At 42.4% G+C, this 23,433-nt stretch overlaps 1 protein-coding gene across 1 annotated transcript in view; it reads right to left on the bottom strand.

Moving 5' to 3' along the window:
• LOC125116958 (pecanex-like protein 2) overlaps positions 1–23,433 on the bottom strand; it is a 267,908-nt gene that overhangs the window by 184,862 nt on the left and 59,613 nt on the right. Inside the window, exons 12-14 of the mRNA XM_047762658.1 lie at positions 17,016–17,187; positions 9,356–9,466; positions 8,069–8,160 (exon numbers count right to left, since the gene is read on the bottom strand). Of these exons, the coding sequence (XP_047618614.1) occupies positions 8,069–8,160; positions 9,356–9,466; positions 17,016–17,187 (375 nt within the window). The remainder of the gene's footprint in view (positions 1–8,068; positions 8,161–9,355; positions 9,467–17,015; positions 17,188–23,433) is intronic.

Below are 23,433 nucleotides of genomic sequence, written 5' to 3'. Positions count from 1 at the left end.
GTATCTCTCAGGCCAGCTCAGATCAGTTGGTACTGGTTGCCAGCAGTACTGTCTGGGCACCTGGAGTCCTACGGATTGATTAGCAATTTGTGCTATGAGAAGGGAGTTGGACTTGGGAAGGTGAGAGAATGACAGCATCTGTCCCTCAGCTAGGTCAAATCTGAAGAACTCTTTGAATTTCAGATTCTTCAATAGTTTCCAAAACCCTCTAAGAATTCTGCAAGAAAAAGCCACATAACAACCCCAGGAGCATACATTACTTTTGATAATTCTCGAACTAGTAATAATGAGCCTTCAACACTTGTCAAATGAAACAGGTTTTTCAGAGCAAACACCTTCTCCTTTGGAAATTAATCTATGAAATATCAGGAGTGGTTCTTCACAGGAAGGAACCTGAGGATGGAAGAATATTCTGCCTTACATAGATACAACCATGTTTCTATTATCGATGAATTACTTTTCACTATCAAATGAGCTTTACCTGCTCAAAAGCATGAAGTTTGAGACAGCAAGTCAAAGATTTAGAGTAAGCAGATGTGATTTAACAGTGAGACAGTCAATAGAGAATCTGGAAGTGAGGTTTTTGGTCTGACCACTCATGGAATGACTTGGGAAGTCAATGTGTAGAACTTTTTAACACCTTTTTCCCTCACTGCTGGGGCAATCAGCTCATCTATGGCACCCAATGCCTTAGAGCTAATGATCTCTTTTTGCTCTAAGTTCCTGTCAAGTAAGCAGTATTCTTAGGATGTACTACATACCCACTGGACTAAAAACATACATTTTTAACCTTGCTCTTGCCTAAAAAACTGTCTATAGCTTTGATGCATCCTACCCAGACATCCAATCATCTCTCTCCTGCACCATTATTGGGCAAATATCCTTACCACCATCTCCACCTGCCATGGTCATTCATTCCTAATTCTGATGAAACCATTTCAGCTCAACTGCACACCGTATGGCGAGGTTCTCAGCCCAATGGCAAAATGTCTGAAGACTGCAAAGGCTGGTTTTCTTCTTCTGATCATCTACAACATGGCATCACCTTTAATGAATGTTAAATTCCTGAGGGGAAAGAACTGACTATTTCTCCTTTTTTTCTTATTTGTGAGAGTTTTCAGTATGAAAAGTGGAAATGAGCAAGATGTTCCAGGACACTTAAAGAGAACCAAGTCTAGTGATAGTTTATTGCTCTTTTTAAACTTAAGAAGATTTCAACAAGAATTCTGGAAAAATTAAAATTGGTCTCATTCTTGTTCTCCTCAAAACTAAACATTGGAGTTCCCGTCGTGGCGCAGTGGTTAACGAATCCGACTAGGAACCATGAGGTTGCAGGTTCGGCCCCTGCCCTTGCTCAGTGGGTTAACGATTTGGCGTTGCCGTGAGCTGTGGTGTAGGTTGCAGACGCGGCTCGGATCCCACGTTGCTGTGGCTCTGGCGTAGGCCGGTGGCTACAGCTGCGATTCAACCCCTAGCCTGGGAACCTCCATATGCCACAGGAGCGGCCCAAGAAATAGCAACAACAACAACAACAACAAAGACAAAAGACAAAAAAAAAAAACTAAACATTGATGAATGATACCTCCACATCAAATGTAAAAGTCCACAAGAGTATGGGTCACACTCTGACAAGAAAAAGCCAGGCATCTTATATAATCTTAACTTAAAATAACTGTAATTAATATGCCAAAATACCAAGGAATTGACGAACAACACTCATAAAGAGATAGGTAATTTTGGAGTTTCTGTCGTGGCTCAGAGGTAATGAACCTGACTAGTATCCATGAGGATCCCTGGGCTCGCTCTGTGGGTTAAGGATCAGGTGTTGCCGTGAGCTGTGGTGTACGTCGCAGATGCAGCTCAGATCCTGTGTTGCTGTGGCTGTGGTGTAGGCCAGTAGCTGATTTGACCTCTAGCCTGGGAACTTCTATATGCCACACATGCAGCCCTAAAAAGCAAAAAAAGAAAAAAAAAAGAAATGCTAGGAATAAATTTAAAAAACCATGATATAAGAGATTTTTAAAAATTCCTTTGACAATCTTATCATCAAACTAAGCACAGCAGAGGAAAGAATAAGTGAACTTCAAGGTCAATAGAAATTATTCCAAAGAAAAAACGTGGGAAAAAAACCCATAGCATCCAAAAGACATAGAATATGGAACACTATTAAACAGTGTGATATACATATATATAATTATAATATATAATAATGTAATATAGTCTAATGTTATAATATAGTCTAATATATAATAAATTATATTATAATGTATTGTATATATTATATTATATATAATTGAATGCTTAAGAAAATTAAAACAGAACAAAGCAGAAGACATATTTAAAGAGTTAATGGCTGAAGATTTAGAAATATCAACTAAAAAGATCAAAAACAGCTCAGAGAACCTTAAGTAAAATAAAAATAAACACCATACACTTAGTCATATAACTGTCATATTGCTGAAAACTAAAAATGAAGAGAAAATCTTGAAGGTAGCCAGAGAAAAAAGAACTTTATCAATAGAGAATAAATATTGGAAGACAGCAAATCTTGATCAGAAATTATACAATCCAAGAAAATGTGACAATTTATTTAAAGTATTGAAAGGGGAAAAAACCAAAGCTTCCAACTCAGAATTCTATACAAGTAAACATATCTTCAAAAAATGAAGATAAATGGAGTTCCCGTCATGGTGTAGGGGAAACGAATCTGACTAGGAACCATGAGGTTGCGGGTTCAATCCCTGACCTAGCTCAGTGGATTAAGGATTCGGTGTTGCCATGAGCTGTGGTGTAGGTCACAGACACGGCTCAGATCTGGTGTTTCTGTGGCTCTGGTATAGGCTGGTGGCTACAGCTCTGATTAGACCCCTAGCCTGGGAACCTCCATGTGCCACAAGTGCGGCCCTAAAAAGACAGAAAAAGACCAAAAAAAAAAGATAAAAATGAAGACTATTTCAGAAAAAGCTGGAAGAATTCATACCAGTCGATTTACACCATAAGTTTTGTTAAAGAAAATTCTTCAGATAGGAGTGTGAATGGAAAGATGGATCTACACAAAGCAATGTACACTAAGAGAAGTTGCAAAAAGCAAAGTAAATAAAACAGATACTTTTATCCTTATTCTAATGCCTTCATAAGATAATTGTTTGATGAGAGTATAAGATAATGTATATTCCTTTTTTAAAAATCAAGAAAAAAAAAGCAAATGATATCCAAAGTAAGCAAAAAGAAGTCAACAATAAAGAACAGAAATCAATGAAAATCAAACCTGAAAAACAACATAATCATATATTATTACATAAAAAGTTCAAAAGGATTAATAAACCTCTAGCCAAACTCATCAAGAAGAAAAAGAGAAGGCACCAATTATCAATATTAGCATAAAAGAGTAGACATCACTACCAACATGATGGACATTAAAATATTAAAAGGATAATATATATGCCAATAATTACAAAATGCAAAGAAAATGGACAAATTTCTTCAAGGAAATAACTATTTCAATAATAGATAATCTGAGAAACTTTATATTTATTGTATCAATAGCTTAAAACCTTCTCATGAAGAAAATTCCAGGCTCAGATGATTTCACTTATGAATTCTATCAAACACCTACGAAATATATAATACCAATTCTATGCAAACTCTTTTAGAATACAGAACTAAATACTTCCCAAAATATTTTATAAGCCCATTTAAATACTTCCCAAAATATTTTATAAGCCCATTACCCTATAACAAAACAATACAAAGCATTACTAGAAAAGGAAACTAGAGAATAGAAACCTCATGGTCATTGACACAATGTTTCTCCACAAAGCATTAGTAAATAGGAGTTTCCTGGAGGTGCAGCAGGGTAAGGATCTAGCATTGTCACTGTATCAGCTCAGGTGACTGCTATGGCATGGGTTCAGTCCCTGACCTGGGAACTTCCACATGCTGTGGGCATGGTCAAAAAAAATTTTTTTAATAAAATTGAGCAATATAAAAAAGCTGGGGTTCACCTTTCAAATGCAATATTGATTCAACAGTTACAAGTCAACCAATGTAATTCACTCTGCCAACAGACTAAAAAAGAAAAATCAGTATTACCTTCTCAGTAGAGGCAGAAAGAGTATAAAGCAAATTAAACAATAAATACATAAATATTCATTAACAATAAAAACTCCCAGCAAACTAGGAATCTAAAGGAAACTACTAAAACTGATAAAAGGTAACTAAAAAATCTCATAGCTAACATTATATTTAATAGTGCAAGACTGAATGCTTTTCCCTTAAGATTGGGAACAAAGCCAGAACATCTGATCTCACCAATTCTGGTCACACTGCTCTGGAGATTTTGGCCAGTGCAACAAGACGAGAAAAAGAAATATAGGCATACAGATTGAAGGAATAAATAAGACTGTCTTTATTTACAGACAATAAGACTATCTATATAGAAAATCCTAAAGAAGCTACATAAATGCTACTATAACTAATAATTAAATTTAGCAAAGTTTCAAGATACAAGCCTAAATATACAGAAATTAAATGTATTGATAAACAATTGAAAATTTAAATTATACCACACAACACCACTTAGAAAAGTGGTAAAACTACACTTTGTTTCATACACTACATGAAATAATATTAAATGTAAAAAGTGCAGTAATTATTTATTGAAAGATAAAACATATTTATGAGAGAAATTAACAAAGACTCAAATAAATGAAACAATATCATGGTCATAAAACAGAAGACTCAATATCATTATGATAACAATTTTCTGCAAATTGATCTATAAATTCAATATAATTTCAATCAGAATTTCTTCGAGCTTTTGTTGTTGGCACTGGCAAACACATCCTAAAACTTATATTGGAAGAAATAAGATCTATAATACCTAAAAAGATTTTGAAAAAAAATAATGTAACACTCACATGATTTGTTTTCAAGACTTACATAAAGTCACAGAAATAATGTACTGGTATAAAGACAGACATACAGAATAACAGAATAAAATGCAGCTCATAAATATACCCAAACATATCTGGATAACTGATTTCAAGTATTTCTTCTGCTCCATTCTTTCTTCTCCCCTGGTATCCCCATTATACATATGTTGTACCATTTGTGATTGTCCCACAGTTCTTGAATATTTTGTTTTGTTCCATATTTCCTCTCTTTGCTTTTCCAGTTTGGAATTTTCTATTGACATATCCTTAAGCTCAGAGATTCTTTCCTCAGCTGTGTCCAGTCTATTAATGAACCCTTCGAGAGGTCTTCATTTCAGTTGTAGTGTTTTTGATCCCGAGCATTTCATCTTGATTCCTTCTTAGAATTTCCAACTCTCTGCTTACACTTTGCATCTGTTCTTGTCTGCTGTCCACTTTAGCCATTATAGCCCTGTGCATACTATCATAGTGTTTTAAATCCCTAGGCTGATAATTCCCACCTCCCTGTCATATCTAGGTCTGGTTCTCATGCTTGTTCTGTCTCTTCAAACTGTGCTGTTGCCTTTGAGTGTGCCCTGTGATTTTTTTTTTTTTTCCTCGAGAGGCAGACATGCTGTACTAGGTAAAAAGAACTGTGGTGAACAGGTCTTTCATCATGTAGTGTCAAAGTGTGAGGGAAGAGGCAGTCTACAGTCTTATGATTAGTTCTCTGTCATCTGGTGAGCCTGCGTCTCTGGACTGTGAACTCCATAAGTGCTTCAGAGTCTGACTCCCACCATAGGTGGGACAGAATGGCTAGAATGGACCAGGTTGGAATTTGGCATTTCCCTTCCTCCAGGTCCATTAAGCTCTGAAAAAAATCCCAATAGTTTAGGCTCCAGTAAAATCTTGAGGCAAGCTTAGTTAGAAAGAAAACAATGCTCTAGTATATTCCAGAATGGTTCCTCTTCCCTCCAACTGTTGAAAGCATGAGGGAATTCTTCTCCAAGACTTTCTGCAAGAATCCAGTTGAGCTCCTGGGAGCAAATTCACAAAATGTGAGGCCTCCCTGATGACTGGGTCCCCTGGAGTTATCACTCTCAGAGTGGTCCACACTGAGCCTCCAGCATTTGTCAATCACAGTTCAGGTTTTCCTACCACTGGTATTTGTTCCTGTAGAGGTTTCTGCTCCTGGGTTCTGCTCCAGTAAGTGTGATCTTCTGTATTTATCTGTCTGTCTCTCCAATTTGGGAAGCAGGAATTTCCCCTGCTGTCTCCCCCCCCAACAGATCTAAGGAGGCTTTTTTTTTTTAATTTGTTCAGCTTTTCACTTTTTATAAGGATGCAGTAATAATTTCCAAAGTTCTTACATGCTAGACCAGAAACCAGAAGCCAGGAACTGATCTTTTACAATGTTTCCAAGGTAATTCAATGGGGAAAGGTTAGTCTTTTCCACAATCATGCTAGGGAACCTCAATTTTAACTCATCTCAGACATGAAAAGCAACTCAACTGGAGTTCCCATTGTGGCTCAGCGAGTTAGGAACCCAACATAATCTCCATGAGGATGCAGGTTGGATCCCTGGCTTTGCTCAGTGAGTTAAAGATCCAGCACTACCACAAGCTGTGGTATAGGTCACAGATGCGGCTTGCATCCCTCGTTGCTGTGGCTGTGGTGCAGGCTGGCAGCTGCAGCTCTGATTCAACTCCTAGCCCGGGAACTTCCATATGCTACAGGTGCAGCCCTAAAAAGAAAAATAGAAAAAGAAACTTCTTTCCCCTCTTTTTTTTTTTTTTTTTTGGTAAAAGAAAATATCCACATGAAAAGGATGGAAGAAAGAGTGAGGACGGAAATCACGCCATTGATCACCTCAGAGAAATGCAAGTGTGACACGTTGGGAAATAATCGTATTCAATCCCTTCTTTTCCACAAAGGGGGATAAACAACAATCTTTCTGCCTCTGACACTGGTGAGTTTAATAAGATTTTAAGTTAATCTTTTTTAAAAAGTTAGTTAATAAATGTTCCATGATATATATTTCGTCTACGGCCATACCACCCTGAACATGCCCTATCTGGTCTATTTTTAAATCAGTGGGAACATATATTATTTATTCTTTTATATTTAATTTTTATTGTATCAAAGAGGTATTGTGGTTTAACACATGAAATGCAGGGTGTCCATAAAGTCAAGAAATATAGACAATATCAATTGATTACTTTTTTACTGATTGAAGACACCCCCAAACATGTGTGTTGTTGTTTTCAGACTTTATGGACATTTCACAGATCTACACGCTGAGAAGGAACAGCGGTGGTCCCCTGCCTACATTCGCCTCCTCACTCCAATTCCTGCTTCCCGAAGGGAGTGACTCTCAGCATTTCTTATTCACCTATTTACCTCCATATTTCTTGCCTATTGTTTCTTGATTTTTTTCACCTTCGGATATTATCTGTTGACTTTCTAATATGGAAGACATTCATAAGACCACACACACACACACACACACACACACACACACTTTGCCTCCCCATTCTGCCGTTATAATTATAATTTTATTCAGATCATCATGAATACAAAGAATTCATCACAGCTGAGCCATGCATCACCACAGTTACCTTGCTTTTCTGATACCACTTGTTTTCTTAATGTTTGTCTTGCTTTTTCATCATCCTAGGCTTCCCTTGCTGCCAGGCTAGGTTTTCACCTTCTCCATCTGGATAAGTCTGTGGTCCATCTGTTTTCTAGATTCTAAAATTCTGTGGCTGTCAAATCCATTTCTATTTTCTCTCCATAAAGTTTTATGCAATTGTATCCCTTTACAGTCTTTTGAGTAGAATTTCAGAAGGAAGCAAAAGAAGCATGCAAGGGCCTGCCAATCACTGTGTTAAACAGATGCCCCTCCCAGTGTCAATAAATGACCAGGCCGGGCAGACACGGGGCAGGGGGAAGGGTTGTCAGACCAAGTGGGCTTTGCTCTCCATGGCAAGTCGGGTATCTTAAAGCATCTTCTAAACTATCGAGTCCTCATCCACCAGGCCCTATTACTCCTCATGTGCTCAGACCCTACTTCTCTTGTAAGTGGAGGAGACGTGTGTCTACTTACAATTCAGTGGATGCGAGAGGGCCGGCAAGGCTCTGGGCCTCCCACCTACCTTCACGGCGCTGAAACAGAACACGTGCAGCACGGCCGCTGCAGAGGCACTCCGCACAACACTGTAAACTGCAGACAGCATCCCCGAGACGGCTGGAACACAAACGCCAAGAGTTCCCTTCTGCATTGGCAAGTCTCACAGCCAACACATGGAGGAGAGTGAAGAGAGGTTTGTAGCTTTTAAATACAACACACCTGCCACAGGGGCGGAGAATCAATCTATGGGGCCGTCAACAAAGCACCGGGTGACTTTTAGTATAAGAAAGACTCTGACCCTTAACTAAAAACTCAGGAGGAACACACAGAAAGAAGCCTTGTTGACATTCTTAGAAGACTATGTGAACCTGTGAGTGGGGAGGGAGGGAGACCTTGATGCTTGCTGTTGGAAGCTGCTGGCCCAGGAAAGATCCTGGGTAGCGATTTCAACAGAGAAAGGGGGAGAGGGAGAGAGAGATGGATGGAGAGAAAGACAGAAATGGAGGTAAAGATGGAGAGAAAGATAGAGATGTCAGATGGAAATGGAGATGAAGATGGAGACAGAGAGAGAGAGAGAGAAAGAAAGAGTGAACAAGCAAGCACTCCCAAGTGTATGTGTGCAAAAGTGTGTGTGGGTGGGTGTGTGTACAAGGAGGTGGTAGTAACCAACCACCTGCTATTCCCTAGTGCTTTACATACATGATGTCATAGACTCCTTACAGCAACCCAATGAGGTCTGCGTGTTAATCTCCACTTAGAGAAGAGTAAGCTTTAAAGTTAAGCACTCTGGGTAGTTCCCAAGTAAGCATTAGGTGAACCTTTATCCACCTTGGTCAAAATCTAAGGTGTACCCCAAGTGAAAGGACACAGGTCACCCGTCTGTACAGAACCGCACACAAGGCACACCCATGATGTCACACCCACACACGCCCAGACCAACTCATACATGTACCTGCGCAGATACACATGTGCACACAATTACTTCTACTCGCTCACGTTCACACACATTCATAGGTGCCCCTTTTCCAAAGAAGAGTTACAAGAGCCTTAAACTTATTCTAAAGCTTACAGAATTTCTACATTTCCTGTTTCCTGCTTGTGTCAAGCTAGGTGGACCACTTCAGTTTGGCCAAATGAATCTAGAAGGGCCCACCATCAACCTTACCGACCCGAGCTAGAGTCCTTTAAGCATTCAGGACAAAAGAAAACCTAACTGTCCAGATGTCATCCCACGCCCGAGGCTACCTGGTCCTTATTTGAACTTCAGACTTTTTTTTTTTTTTACAGGAAGAGTATGAAGTACATGACTTACCAGAACCTCCAAAAAACAGCATGTCAATTTGCTCCAAAAGATAAATGCAGAAAGTGTTGATCTGCGGGAAGAGTCCAAGGAGGGAAATTGCAGGAAAGCAATAGAGAAATACTGAAAGGGAAGACAGAAAACTGAGCGTAAGTGTCAGGAACTTTGGCCCAGGTTCCTGCTGCACCCCCGCCTCCCTCCCCTCTCATCCCAGCCCACCCTGTCCAGGTCCTGAAGGCAGTATGGCCTCCTCAACCCCCACCCACCAGCAGAGGCTGGAGGATGAGCCAGACACAGACCCCTGGAAGGAAGAAGGTGCTGCTGCTGAGGAAGAGACAGGCAGGCTAGCACCAAGCAGACACCTGTGGATGGTGGGTGGAGCAGATCGGGCTTCAGTTTGCAAGGACAGGCTTGAACTTGAGGGATAAGAGCGGGGAGAAAGAGGACCGGAAAAGTAAAATATAAGAACATGCAAAACCCAAGGACAGTAGTTAGCAGGGAGAGGGTCTCTCCCTGCAAGGCCCCTTGCTTTGTGCTCCCATCTCCTCAAGCGCTTGAGTTGCCAAGAGTGTTCTGTTCTAAACGCCCAGTGGAGACTCAGAGGCAGAACCCCAGACACACTGATGAGCAAAGGAGACCGGCGATGAACTAAGAACCCCCACCACTGCGACAGGGCCCACTGAAGGGCCTGCTGCCCAGGGGCAGGGGTTGTCAGGAGGAGCAGGTCACCTGGGAGGTGGAGGGGGCCCTGCCAAGGAGAAGAAGGCTATGCCAACTCTCCAAACTGCAACGATGCAATGGGATAAAACATCCATACATCTTAATTCACTGCTTCACAGTGGTCATTCAGGCAGATAACGCTAAAGGGAGTGTTATTTTTTACAGCGACTTCCCTATCCTCCTCTCTCAATTCTATTTAAGAATTCTACTGGGCTTCAGAGAAACACAGAAACTCCCCTTCGTGGTGCAAAAATGCCTCTGCCTACCTTCCTGTCTCAGTTTACTGGGTGGAATGTCAATGGAGTTTGGTATAGAGAGGGACATAGAGACAATAGATAGATAGAAGATAGATTAGATAGATAGATAGATAGATAGATAGACAGACAGACAGATAGAATGAACAAGCAAGCAGTCCTGTGTGTATGCGTGTGTATGTATATAAGGCCAACCCTAATAAAACTAAAGAAATTTGATTTGAAATCGAATACACCTAAATGTGGAACTTTGTCCAAAGACCTTACATAACCTCAGTGAACAGTCCAAGTAGGGATGGCAGGGGGCCGAGGTTCAGCTATTTCTGAAAAATGAGAAACGCGAACGTTCCGTAGTGAGAACATAGGGTTGGGAGTATTCGGCATCCCATTCTCTGGCTAATAGCGGGTTAACCCCACTACAACACCACCAAGAAACTCTTCCAACAATGTGTGGAAGTAAACTTTTAGGTGATGAATATGGCTAGGATAAACCTTTGCTCGGGAGTGAAGCCATATTTTGACACACATGGTGATTCTGTTGTAATGTTTTCTGTGGCAAGATTTTAACTATATTGGGGAAAGCCAGAGCATCTGTGAGGTATGTATTTCTCAAAGTCAGCAATAAGATGCAAATATGAATCTGCCAGTCCTAACAGTATAAGACAATTTCTTTTTTCAGTTTTTAGATGAAAGGAAAGATAGAAGAAATAAATAGAGGAGTTCCCATTGTGGCTCAGAGGTTAGTGAACCTGACTAACATCGATGAGGATGCAGATTCAATCCCCAGCCTCGCTCAGTGGGTTAAAGATATGGCATTGCGGTGAGCTGTGGTGTAGGTTGTGGATTTGGCGCGAATTCCACATTGCTGTGGGTGCAGCTCAGATTCAACCCCTATCCTGGGATCTTCCATATGCCACAGGTGCATCTCTAAAAAAAAAAAGCAAAAACAAACAAACAAAAGAAAGAAATGGAAACTAGGATAGGACATGTCGTTTGGGGCATCAAAATTTTAATTCGCTTAATTTTAAGCAAACTAGCTAGTTCCCTTGTCTTGAACTTGGGACTCAAAACCCAGCAATGAGGATTAGATGGCTCTCTGGATTCTTCATGGCCAGGATAGGGGCAGAGGGAAGATGCAATGAGATGTCATTAGTTCTCTTTCTCAAGTGTTGTGTGTGACAAAACCATATGAAGATGGACAAATGACAGGGAAAAGTATGGGTATGAAATGACATTAATGACGGCAGCCAAATACTAGAAATTGTTCAGCAAAACATGGGTAAAGAAGTATTCTCAGCATTCCCCTTGTGGGTTAAGAATTCCATGAGGATGTGGGTTCGATCCCTGGCCTTGCTCAGTAGCTTAAGTATCCAGCATGGCTGCTAGGTCACAGATGAGGCTTGGATCTGGCATTGCTATATGCCTGCAGCTGCAGCTCTGATTTGATCCCCACCCTGGGAACTTCCATATGCTGCAGGTGCAGCCCTAAAAAGAAAAAAAAGACTTAAGTATTCTCTAGACAAGTACATTAGGCAATAAAGTCAATATTAATTAAGAGGAAAGAACTGGAAGACAATGAATGATGACAGAGGGAAAATAAAGTGGTACAAGACACCAGGAAGTTTGAACTGAAGATGCTTTGGCTGTGCTTGCAGAACTGGAGCTGAAGAGACAGCAGAAGAAGGACACCAGTCAACAGGGAGCCCAGGAGCTAGGTCCTCCCCAGGATGTAGCAGAGGCGGAGGTCTCTCATTTTTAAAGTGAGAGCCATGCAGCTGGAACTAGAGGAAGGTGGAAGCAATTCACATGAATGAAAAAGCAGCCCAAAGCTCACTGCATTAGTAGGAGGACTGGAAAAGCACACATGAAGTTGCCAAAATGATTTTGTCCTTTTTGCCAAAGGTAAAAAAAATAAAAGGTCCCTGTGGTTGTTGGCAATTTTCCCTATGAACAAAGTTTTTTTTTTTTCCTTAGCATTCTGCTAAAAGCTCTATAATTTTCTTTCATGTCTTCTCTGCTCCTCCTTTTACCGAATAATTACCATAAACGCAGAAACTTCTGGTACAGTTCCATGTCTTTTCAAGCACAATTTATAAATAAAAACATTGGAACTTACTTGTTTCTTTTGTTAAATGTGAGCGGTCACATTTAGGACTCTATTTGCAGGTGCGGCAGGGGAAGGGAACAGGCAGAATGAAACCAACACGGACATGAAACCCAGACCATGAACTTGGTGTGACCAGACCTTGTGTGTCTCCTCTCACCGGACCTGTGTATTAACACGCTGTCCTGACGTGACCGGCTGGGACCAGGGTACAAGCCTTTGCATGAGACGTGGAAGTGTGAGTCTGTGGGTGCATGGTGGGACCATCCCAACCATGGGTTACCCAACCACACCCCAACTCATCACCAAGGGTTACATCACTGATGTTGTATTAGCGTAAGGAGGGGGTTGCAGTCCTAAAGACCAATATAAGCCTCTAGCATCTGAAAAGAACCCTGGAGGCTATTTGATAAAATAGCAGCAACAATAAACCCATCCAGGGCATGAAACCAGCTACAACTGATGGCTGCCTCATCTTGCCCGAGCTTGTCCCTCATCACAGAAGGCAACTCCTTGCTGCACAAGGCAACACCCCGCCCTTGCACTGTCCCACTGGACAGCTCTGCACCAAAGCATTTTACCAGTCCTACAGTGAGCTGAAATCCACCTACTCTCCACTAGTTATCACAGCTACACCAAGAACAAACTCCTTCCCACCTTGACCCGAAAGCCTCTTGACTATCCACAGCCACTGTGTGTGCCTCCAGCACCCAAGCATTTCTTCTCCAGACGGGACCTCCTTACTCCCTTGCCCCCGGCAGAGCCCAGGAAGCCCAGGTGGCTGAATTCCTCAGGGCGACCTCCAGCTCTGCTGCTGCTCCTCTTGAAACACTAAGAATTGAAGCCCCTCGGCTTTCTCATCCAGGGGGTGATTACAAAGCCAGGCTCACTCATGGGCTTTGGCTCGAAAGTCATAAAGGTTTCAGCCCAGAGACCACTGGTCTCTGACTGAGCAAAGGAAATGAGCAGAAAGAAAGCCTTTCCTCTGAGCCCTTGGCGGGGGGGGGGGGGGGGGGGGGGGGCTGTAAGAAGATGTCTTCCTTATAATGAAAGAGAAGTGATATTCTGAATATATGTGAGAGATCAAAAAGGGAAAGAAATTATGTAAGAATAGGACCCAGGGCTTCTATTCCCTTACTTTACCCCTCGGCCCACAGAAACAAGTCCCGCCTCTGATTCTGCTCTCCCGCTTGTGCCCATGAGACCAGCATGTTAGTCAACTTCTTACTGTTGACAAGTTGACAAAAATATGCACTAAGGATGTGATTTAATGATAAAAAAAAAAAAAAGAATTCCAGTGGAAAAGATAAGAAGAGCCATCCCCTTGGAGTTCTCCTTGAGGCTTAGTGGGTTAAGAACCCAACTAGCATCCATGAGGATGTAGGTTCTATCCCTGCCCCTGCTCAGTGGGTTAAGGATCCAGCGTTGCTGTGAGCTGAGGTGTAGGTCACAGATGTGTCTGGGGTTCTCATCTTGCACTGCCAATGACAGAGAGCTTCTCCATGCTTCCCACTCACCTTGTGGCCACCAGACTCAGCTCCTACCCCTGGCTCGCCTTCAAGCCCTTCCGCCCAGGAGGCAGAAGAAGGCAGCAGACACAAGACCGTCTGCCTTCTCCCTACTGCTCCTCCTCTGCCCCCTCTCTCCACCCTGGGAGGTCGGGAGTCTGAGCAGAAACCAAGCAGGGCAGCAGGTAGCAGAGGTGTCACCAAGAAGGCATGGCTCCAGGTGCTAGTGCACACGCCTCTTCCACAACGTGACAGGTATAAAGTATCTTCGAGCCTGCGAGGGTAGACAACATCACATGGACTCAGCGCCTATTTCCCTCTTGTCCTTTCTCTCAAATGGCCTTTGTGGAAAGGGTTGAATTGGGTCCCTTCAAAGGATGTTATACGTGAGAACTTGGGAGATGGGGTCTTTGCAGAAAATCAAGTTACCACAAGGCCATCAGAGTGGATTCTAACACAACTGACATCAAATTCGGATACAGGGACAGATATGCACATGGGGATGACAGTGTGAGGAGACACAGGGAGAAGACGGCCATTGATCAACCAAGGAGTGAAGCCTGGAATGTAATGTCTACTTGTACTCATCCATCCAACAAATGTCTCCTTAGTGCCTGTATACACCAGACCCTGGGCCGGGAGCTGGGGATTCGTGGTGCCTGCACCAGGGCACAAGCCAGCAAGGGAGACGGACATCCGTCAAGAATCACGAAGGAAGCGGATGACTACAGGAAGGGGTGCATGTTATGAAAAGTAGGGGTTGTGAGAGGACAGAAGATGGTACCCAACGTGGGGAAATGAGCCATTATTATCTAGCATGGTGAGGGCAGGGAAGTAGCAGAAGAAGGAGCACAAGCCAGCAGTGAGGACGAGACATGGGAGTTGGGGCTCCAGACCTGACCACAGGCCCTCGAGACCTCTAAGAGGTGGATGTCTGTCAACACTAACCCACACGGGAGACTCTGGGGCAGGATGGCCATGAGGTACCCAAGTATGGGGCAGGAGGGTGGATGCAATACCGTGGCACAGACAGATGCTTCATGGACACCTTCCAAAGTCTGTTCACGGCCCCCGCTTATCCCAGGTCCTCCGGTGCCCTGGACCACAGACTCCAGCACTGCTGTTTGCGGAAAGATGACAGGACAGGACTGCACAGTCATCTAAGGCGTGTGTGTGTGTGTGTGTGTGTGTGTGTGTGTGTGTGTGTGTGTGTGTGTGTGTGTGTGTGTGTGTATTCTGACAGAATTTCAAATAATATACAAAAGTAAAGTGAAAAACATCAGGCAGGACAGAAGCAAATATCCTTGGGCAAGAGGACACTGACCAGGAGTCTAATCATGGGATCAGTTCTTATTTTTTTCCCCAACGCGTTTCTGTTGTAACTCAGAGTCTCCTCCTTTGGCCGAGGAGAAACTCTCAGCTCTTCACGTGACGTAACAGGAAGCAAGGGACTGAGGGTGCAGACAAAGGTGGGTTCGTGTGCTGGGCAGGGTGTGTGTGTGGGGGAACAGAGTTTGCTACCAAGACAGTAAGAAGAGGGGTGGGGGAGAGTCAGATGGGGCCACCTGCTGCAGTTTTCACCCAGAAGGAGCACAGAGATGCGTCCCGTCTGGGTTCCTCCCAAATCCCACTGGAGAAATTCAGGGAGTTGCCATGGGGCCGGAGAATTATGATACAGCACCTTCCACTCTGACCCACTCCTCTTTTCATTTTCTTCTTCAGCTGCACCTGCAGCATATGAAGGTTCCCAGGCTAGCAGTTGAATCAGAGCTGCAGCTGCAGGCCTACGCCACAGCCATGGCAATACCTGATCCAAGCCACATCTGCGACCTACACCACAGTTCACAGCAACACCAGATCCTTAACCCAATGGGCAAGGCCAGGGATGGAACCCACATCCTCACAGAGACAACATCAGGTCTTTAACCCACTGAGCCACAATGGGAACTCTGACACTCTCCTCTTGAGTCAAATTTCTAGTAACAGATCCAAGGAGGGTGTCTTTGTAGCTACTCTTTATCAACTCATCTGGTCAATGTTACCACAGGTAATCCAAATTAGCAGGTGTGTAAACCTCTGGGTGTCATCACAAGAATTCTCACGGCTGCAGGCCAATAATGGGGTCAGCCTCTTTGCCCAATAAAAATAATAACTGCTAATACCTGGTGCCAGGCACTCTTCTAAATGTTCAAACATACTAAATCAGCTAAAACTTGCAACAGCCTCAGAGGTGTGTACTATTTTTGTCCTCATATGACAGCTGAATTTTGCTCCAGGTCCCACAACTCAGGAAGAAGCAGAGCTGGAATTCAAACAGTCAGCCATCTGGCTCCAGAGCGGGACTCTCCAGCACTATGACATGAAGGGCCCTCGTGTAAGCAGAGCATTTGATATAAAACACTGCCGAGACCTTAAGGCAAGCAAAGTGCACCAGTGGAAGCCTGGCTGACCCACGTAGCCCGGACTTCATCTGGTCTGAGAACCATGTCCATTCAGGCGTTACCAGAGCATCTGTGCCGTGTGGATGGGGCTGTGGCTGCCACCTGATGGTGCTTCTTCCCCCTCCATGGAGGCCTGGCTGATGCCCTACCCCGGGCATCACAGCCACCAGTCTTTAGACAGGATGCTGCAGTTTCCTAGTCATGGATGTCCAAGTCCTCTAGAATCAGCCCATCATTGGAGGCTCTGGGGCCTTGGCTCCCAGTCTACTGAAAGCATATCAGCCGAGAGGAAAATGCACATCTCTTTAACCAATTATCAAGGTAGGAAGTTTCTCCAATTAGGAGTTCAGAAAATAAAGGGGAGGAGTTTCTGCTGTGGGATTGGCATTGTCTTGGGGGAAGTGTCTTGGGGGCAGTGTCTTGGGACCAGTGGACACAGGTTTGATCCTTGGCCTGGCACAGTGGGTTGAGGATGCAGCACTGGTTTAGCTGCAGCTTGGGTCAGGACTGCAGCTTAGGTCTGATCCCTGGCCCAGGAATGCCATATGCCGTGAGGCAGCCAAAAAATTAAAAAAAAAATTTTTTTAAAGAAAGGGGAGAAAGCTCCTTCCCCTCTGTATGCTCTCCCCTCCCACACGAACTCACCTATTAAGAGGTCCCTAGCTGACTGGAGGGACCGCGGGGAGAAGAGCTTCAGGCCATAGACCACGTACGTGGGAGGGTGCCTGGCTTTGGCCCCTATATCGAGAAGCAAAATAAGGCCACACAGCACACAAAAATAGACTGGTCGGCTATACGTTATGATTTGGTTGTGCCCCTAGAAAACAAACACAATTTCTGAATGGCACCTTTAATTCTGATTAAATGACAAAACCTCATAGTTAATCACTTATAGCACATCACATAGCTCAAACCATGTAACACATTCTCCGCCCCCTCCACCATAATTCATACACACAAAACACCAAGAAAAAAAAATGGAGCTTATTCTGTCAAATAAGAATGAGAATGCCAAAAAGGATGTTATGCCCTCAGACACAAAAAGAGCTACCTGAAAATGTAATCACCATCCTTGGATAAAATCTAGATCTAACCCAATGCTTCCCCAACAGTGAAACTTCCATTTTTTGTTGCTCATTTCAAGTGCAAAACTAATTTACACCACTATTTGCTCTACATGGTCTAACTTGAGCTCTGCTACTGACAAGAAATAGAATTATAATGCGTAGGTTTCAATTTGCTTATGGTTTAGAAAGAAGACAATACAGGTGCAAAGTCATACCTGCAGAGACAGCACAAAATGGCTTAGTGTAGCACAGTGGAATAATCCAGTTCTTAAAAACTTACTATTTATATACGCTTTCCTCTAAGGAGGATCGAAACTTAACAGATTTCATCTTAGCCCTCAAAACACTGTTAAGAGGAGAACAGAAACATTTTTTATTTTTCTCCTGGAATGGATAGAAAAATTAAGGAAACGCTAATAATATCAACCGTCCAGGGCAAAAGTCAATGGAGAATTTACATCTCACAAATCGATGCACGATTCATACGGTTCAAAAAACCAACAAAAATGAATGAGGGAGAGAATATTCTTTGCAATTCATGAACTACTTTGAGTGTAAAAAAGTAAAGATGAAAGTGATACAGTTTGGGATATGAATTTTTAAAGTCACTGCCTTGGACGTGTTATATTTAGAAATGCAATTTACATCGCCACTGCTTCTCTAATAGAAATGGGCCTATTCTGAGACCATCTTTTAATAGGAAGGAAAACACAGGCTGTTGGTGGAGGCTGGCTATGTTTGGCCCTGAGTCCAAACTCAGTCTTAAAGGAATATCTGCACTCTTAGGAAATTTCCTTTTGAATCCAATGAGGTCATAGATTAATGGTAAGGAAATATTCCTCTGCATTAAAAAAAAATAGGATCAAAATCTAAATGAAATCTTAGGACACTTCTTATCAAGAGAAGAGCAAAATAAATTGGTTAGAATACACAACCATTTTGTATACAAATGCACAGGCACAGGAGACCTTTCCTCAAACTGATACCATTTCAGAAATAGAATTTAAATAACTACTTCCCACTTGCCCTGATTCTCTCTTTTACTAAAAGGCTAAAAATATTTTTTTTCCAGGAATGTAAAGTCTGTGGTCTTGAACAAATTTAGGATATCATCTTGGGCCAGCCAAGTCAAACTTTATTTCCTGGCACCGGAATGCTTTCTTTTTATTTGTAATGTATGAGACAAGCCTTAAGGGTCCCTTAGAAAGAGCCCGCCTCACTGTCACACTCACGCTTCACCTTGCTTCCTATACTAGCTTTTGGGTCCCTAATCCATTCTAAACATATCCTTCATACATGGCATATAAGTCACTTTTACTTGCCTTGATTCCTAAGAACTCCTGCTAATAAAATTCCCCTGCTCCTCAGTTCCTTCTTTCACATATGATTCAATCCTTAAACCCCAAGGATTGATTTTTTCTTTTTCAATAGAAAAATGCCACTCGTTCCTCCAGGTGAAGTCTGGTCACACTCTTTTAAAAGTTATCCAATTACTTCCCATCTGTTTTTTAACCTTAAAATATGCTGGGGGAGCCCCACTGATTTCCATTGCGGGGCACCTTGGAGGCTGTTTGATAAGAGCTGGTCTACATGTGCATTTGGCTTTTCCAGCAGTCCCACCAACCTGCACAATTTCACAGCCCATCCTCTGGTCTTTATGTCTAAGGAAGCAAGACAATAGAGGCACAAAGTCACACCTGCAGAGACTGCACAAAATGTCTTTGTGCAGCACAGTGGAATAATCTATCCAAACCTCCAGACTGCCAGCTGGAGGACAGTGGCGCTTGTGACTAAGGGACCAGGCTATTCTAGTGGTCCTCTTACCAAGAGAGTGGGCTGGTCAGACAGTTCAAACTGACCAGATAGATGATTGATAGATAGATAGATAGATAGATAGATAGATAGATAGATAGATAGATAGCAGATGACAGAAAGACAGCTAGCTAGCCAACTAGTAAATAATAAATAGATAGGTAAGTTGGATAGATAGGTAGGTAGATAGATAATAGGTAGGTAGATAGATGATAGACAGATAGCTAGCTAGATAGGTAAGTAGGATAGATAGGTAGATGATAGATAGATAGATAGATAGATAGATAGATAGATAGATAGATAGATAGATAAATGGATGGATGGATGGATGGACGGACGGACAGACGAATGGATAGGGTGTCTGAGAGAATTCTAGAGGGCCCAGGGGCTGGCATGCAACTGGACCCTGGATGCTACTGAGCTGGGACCGTCAGCAGCCAGGCCATGCCACCCCATCTCCAACTCCACTGTTACACACGCCATTTCCAGGCTTCCTGCAGATCTGAATTCTCTGCTACTTCACCCACAGGGCAGACAAGAGCTGCCTCACACCTACTGCATTTGCACATGTTCCTGGCCAGGCTCCAAGGTCAGCTGTTTCTGACATGCTGACGTGAAGCATCAATGGCAGCAACAGCTAACATTTATCCTGCCTTCCTGTGCCCCCAAGCACTGCTCTACCAACGTGAAATGCACCCACATAACTAATCCACTCGAAGAAGTCCTACTACCATTCTCATTTTGCCAAGCGTAAACAGAGGCAGAAAGAGTAGGTACTTTGCCCCAAGCTTCCCAGACAGAAAACAGTGCAGCAGAGCAAGGATTTGGACTCTGACTCTGGCTGCCTGGCCACCCGGCCACTACAAACTGGCTCCCACAAACATCCCAGATGGTGACTGCATTTGTCCCTGGACCCTTCCAGGCGCAAGTGCTCAACCCCACTTGGCTGACGTTCACTCATAATCATTGTTCTTTAAACACACAAGGTGAAGGTTCCTCAAGTGAAGCAAATAAAGAGTGTGGGGAAAAGCATCCATAACAGCTTTTCCTGGAAGGTGTAGGTTTTCCTGGAAGGTAAAAAAGGGCTCCTACCTGGAGAGGGTGTAGAAAAATAAGGACATGGCTCTGTCCAGCCCTTCTGTTTACCTGCATGGACTGGATGTTTACCTACATGGAACCCTCTTCGCTGTAACAAGGATTTGCTGTTTTTATAGTTTCTCATGATGGTATAGGCTAGTTTACTTAAATCTTTTGATTAGTTTTGTTTCACTAAAGCTTTAGTGATTCCGCTGATTAGTGACAGTCATCCTGAATGTTTCTTTATTGAAGTATATAGTTGATTTACAATATTGTGTTAGTTTCAGGGGTATGGCATAGTGATTTATTTTGGGGTGGGCTTTTTGTAGATGATATTCCCTTATAGGTTATTATAAGATATTGAATATCTTGTGTTATACAGTAAAAGTTTGTTATATAAGATATTGTTTGTTATAAAAGTTTGTTATAATACGTTTGTTATGATAAGATATTGAATATCTGTGTTATACAGTAAAAGTTTGTTGCTTATTTATTACACGTATAGTAGTTTTTCTTTCTTTTCTTAGAGCCACACCCATGGCATATGCAGGTTCCCGGGCTAGGGGTCTAATCAGAGCTACAGCTGCCGGCCTACACCACAGCCACAGCAACTCGGGATCTGAGCCATGTCTGTGACCTACACCACAGCTCACAGCAACACTGGATCCTTAACCCACTGAGCGAGGCCAGGGATTGAACCTGCAACCTCATGGTTCCTAGTCAGATTCATTTCCGCTGTGCCACGACGGGAACTCTGATGTATAGTAGTTTGTATCTGTTAATTCCATACTTAAAATTCATCCTAATCCCTTCCCTTTTCTCTCTGGGTTCTCTGTCTGTGAGTCTGTTTCTGATTTATATATAGATTCATTTGTATTATTTTTTTAGATTCCACATATAAGTGATATCACATAGTATTTGTCTTACACTGTCTGACTTACTTCATTTAGTATAATAATCTCTAGTTGTATCCATGTTGCTGCAAATGGAATTAGTTCATTCTTTTTTATGGCTGAGTAGTATTCCACTGTGTGTATGCACCACATCTTGTTATCCATTCTTCTGTGGATGGACACTTAAGTTGCCTCCATGTCTTGGCTATTGTGAATAGTGCTGCTATGAACCTAGGTATGCATGTATGTTTTCAAATTAAAGTTTTTATTTTACCTGGATATTTTATCTGAAAATTTTAAATTTTGCACTTGGGTAGAGCAAAAGGAGATTTAGGGGGTGGGCATCCACTGCCCTAGGGAAAATGAACCCCAATAAAATCCTAGCCAGCAAGTATTCTATGACCCACACCTGGTATATATAGGGGAATCCAAAATATTTTAGAGAAAGCCATCTGGGGGATATACAGCAACCAGAGGGTCAAATTATTCTTAAGTTAACTAGTAAGATACTACCTCAGATTTAAGATGGTAGAAAATTGATGAGCTACTTTAAAGGTTGAAAAGACAGGAGTTCCCATTGTGGCTCAGTGGGTTAAGAACCCAACTAGTATTCATGAGGATGAGGGTTTGATCCCTGGCCTCACTCAGTGGGTTAAGGATCTGGCATTGCCACAAGCTGCAGTGTAGGTCACAGATACGGCTCAGATCCCACGTTGCTGTGGCTGCAGTGTAGGCTGGCAGCTGCAGCTCTAGCCTGGGAACTTCCATATGCCACAAAAATCAAATCAAATCAAAGTTGAAAAGACATAGGTAAATGAGCTTCTGTAAGCTTAGTGTATAATTTAATGCCACAATTTATCTTAGGTCCAACTCCCTAACTTTCAGGTCTGTGAATCTGGACAGACACGCAGGTGTCCAACCAAGGGGGGAGCAAAATGGGCATTAACATTTCCTCGAGTGACATCCAAGATGCTGGCCAGGCTGTCACACCTGTTCCCCTATCTCCACTGCCTCAGCACCCCCTCACTGGCAACAGTAGTGACCTGAGCCCCACCCCTACTTAATGGTAGCAATTTAGTACATGAAAATTAAAAGAAGGCAATCTGGAGGTGCTCATGCTTTAAAGAATCCTTTTTTGAGCAAGGTAAATACATAATTAAATAGAAAACGGACACCTAACTTTTAATCAAGATCCACTAAAAATAAGTTGACCTTTTTATTTCTAAGATTGAGAAATTATTCTCTGTCTTTTAAAATCATGCCTCTGGAGTTCCTGTCATGGCTCAGCAGTAATGAACCTAACTAGTATTCATGAGGACGCAGGTTCAATCCCTGGCCTCACTCAGTGGGTTAAGGAGAGGGCGTTGCTGTGAGCTGTGGTGTAGGTCGCAGACATGGCTCGGATCTGATGTTGTGGTGGCTGTGGCGCAGGCTGGCAGCTACAGCTCCCGTTCCACCCCTAGCCTGGGAACTCAAACATGCCGAGGGTGCAGCCCCAAAGAGACAAAGAAAAAAATAAAAATAAAATCATGCCTCTGATATGGATAAAGAAGATGTGATATACACACACATACATATATATGCATATGCATATAATACAATGGAATATTACTTAGCCATAAAAAGAATGAAATAATGTCATTTGCAGCAATACGAATGGACCTAGAGATTATCATACTAAGTGAAGTTAATTCAGACAAAGACAAATATCATATGATATCACTTATACATCCAGTCTAAAAAAATGATACAAATGAACTAATTTATGAAACAGAAACAGCCTCAGAGACATAGAAAGCAAATTTACAGTTACCAAAGGGGAAAGGGTGTTGGGGAGGGAGAAATGGGGAGTTTGGGATTAACAGATACAAACCACAACATATAAAACAGACAAACCACAAGGTCCTACTGTAGAGCACAGGGAACTATATTCAATATCCTATAATAAACCATAAATGGAAAAGAATCTGAAAAAGAATATATATGCATAACTGAATCACGTTGCTGTACACCAGAAACTGACACATGGTAATTCAACTGTACTTCAACTTTCTAAAACACTTTTTTTTTTTTTTTACTTGTGAGGAAACAGGCTTCGACAGATTAAGCCACTGGCCCATGGTCATGAACGCAGCGGATAAGAGTGGAGTTTTATTTATTTACTAAAACATTTTAATAAAATAAAAGAAATCAGTCCTCTGACACATAGACACA

This window comes from Phacochoerus africanus, chromosome 15, assembly GCF_016906955.1.
Source record: "Phacochoerus africanus isolate WHEZ1 chromosome 15, ROS_Pafr_v1, whole genome shotgun sequence".
In the NCBI taxonomy this organism is placed as follows: domain Eukaryota; kingdom Metazoa; phylum Chordata; class Mammalia; order Artiodactyla; family Suidae; genus Phacochoerus; species Phacochoerus africanus.
The sequence above is the reverse complement of the archived record's forward strand: the minus strand, read 5'-3'. Positions and strand labels throughout refer to the sequence as shown.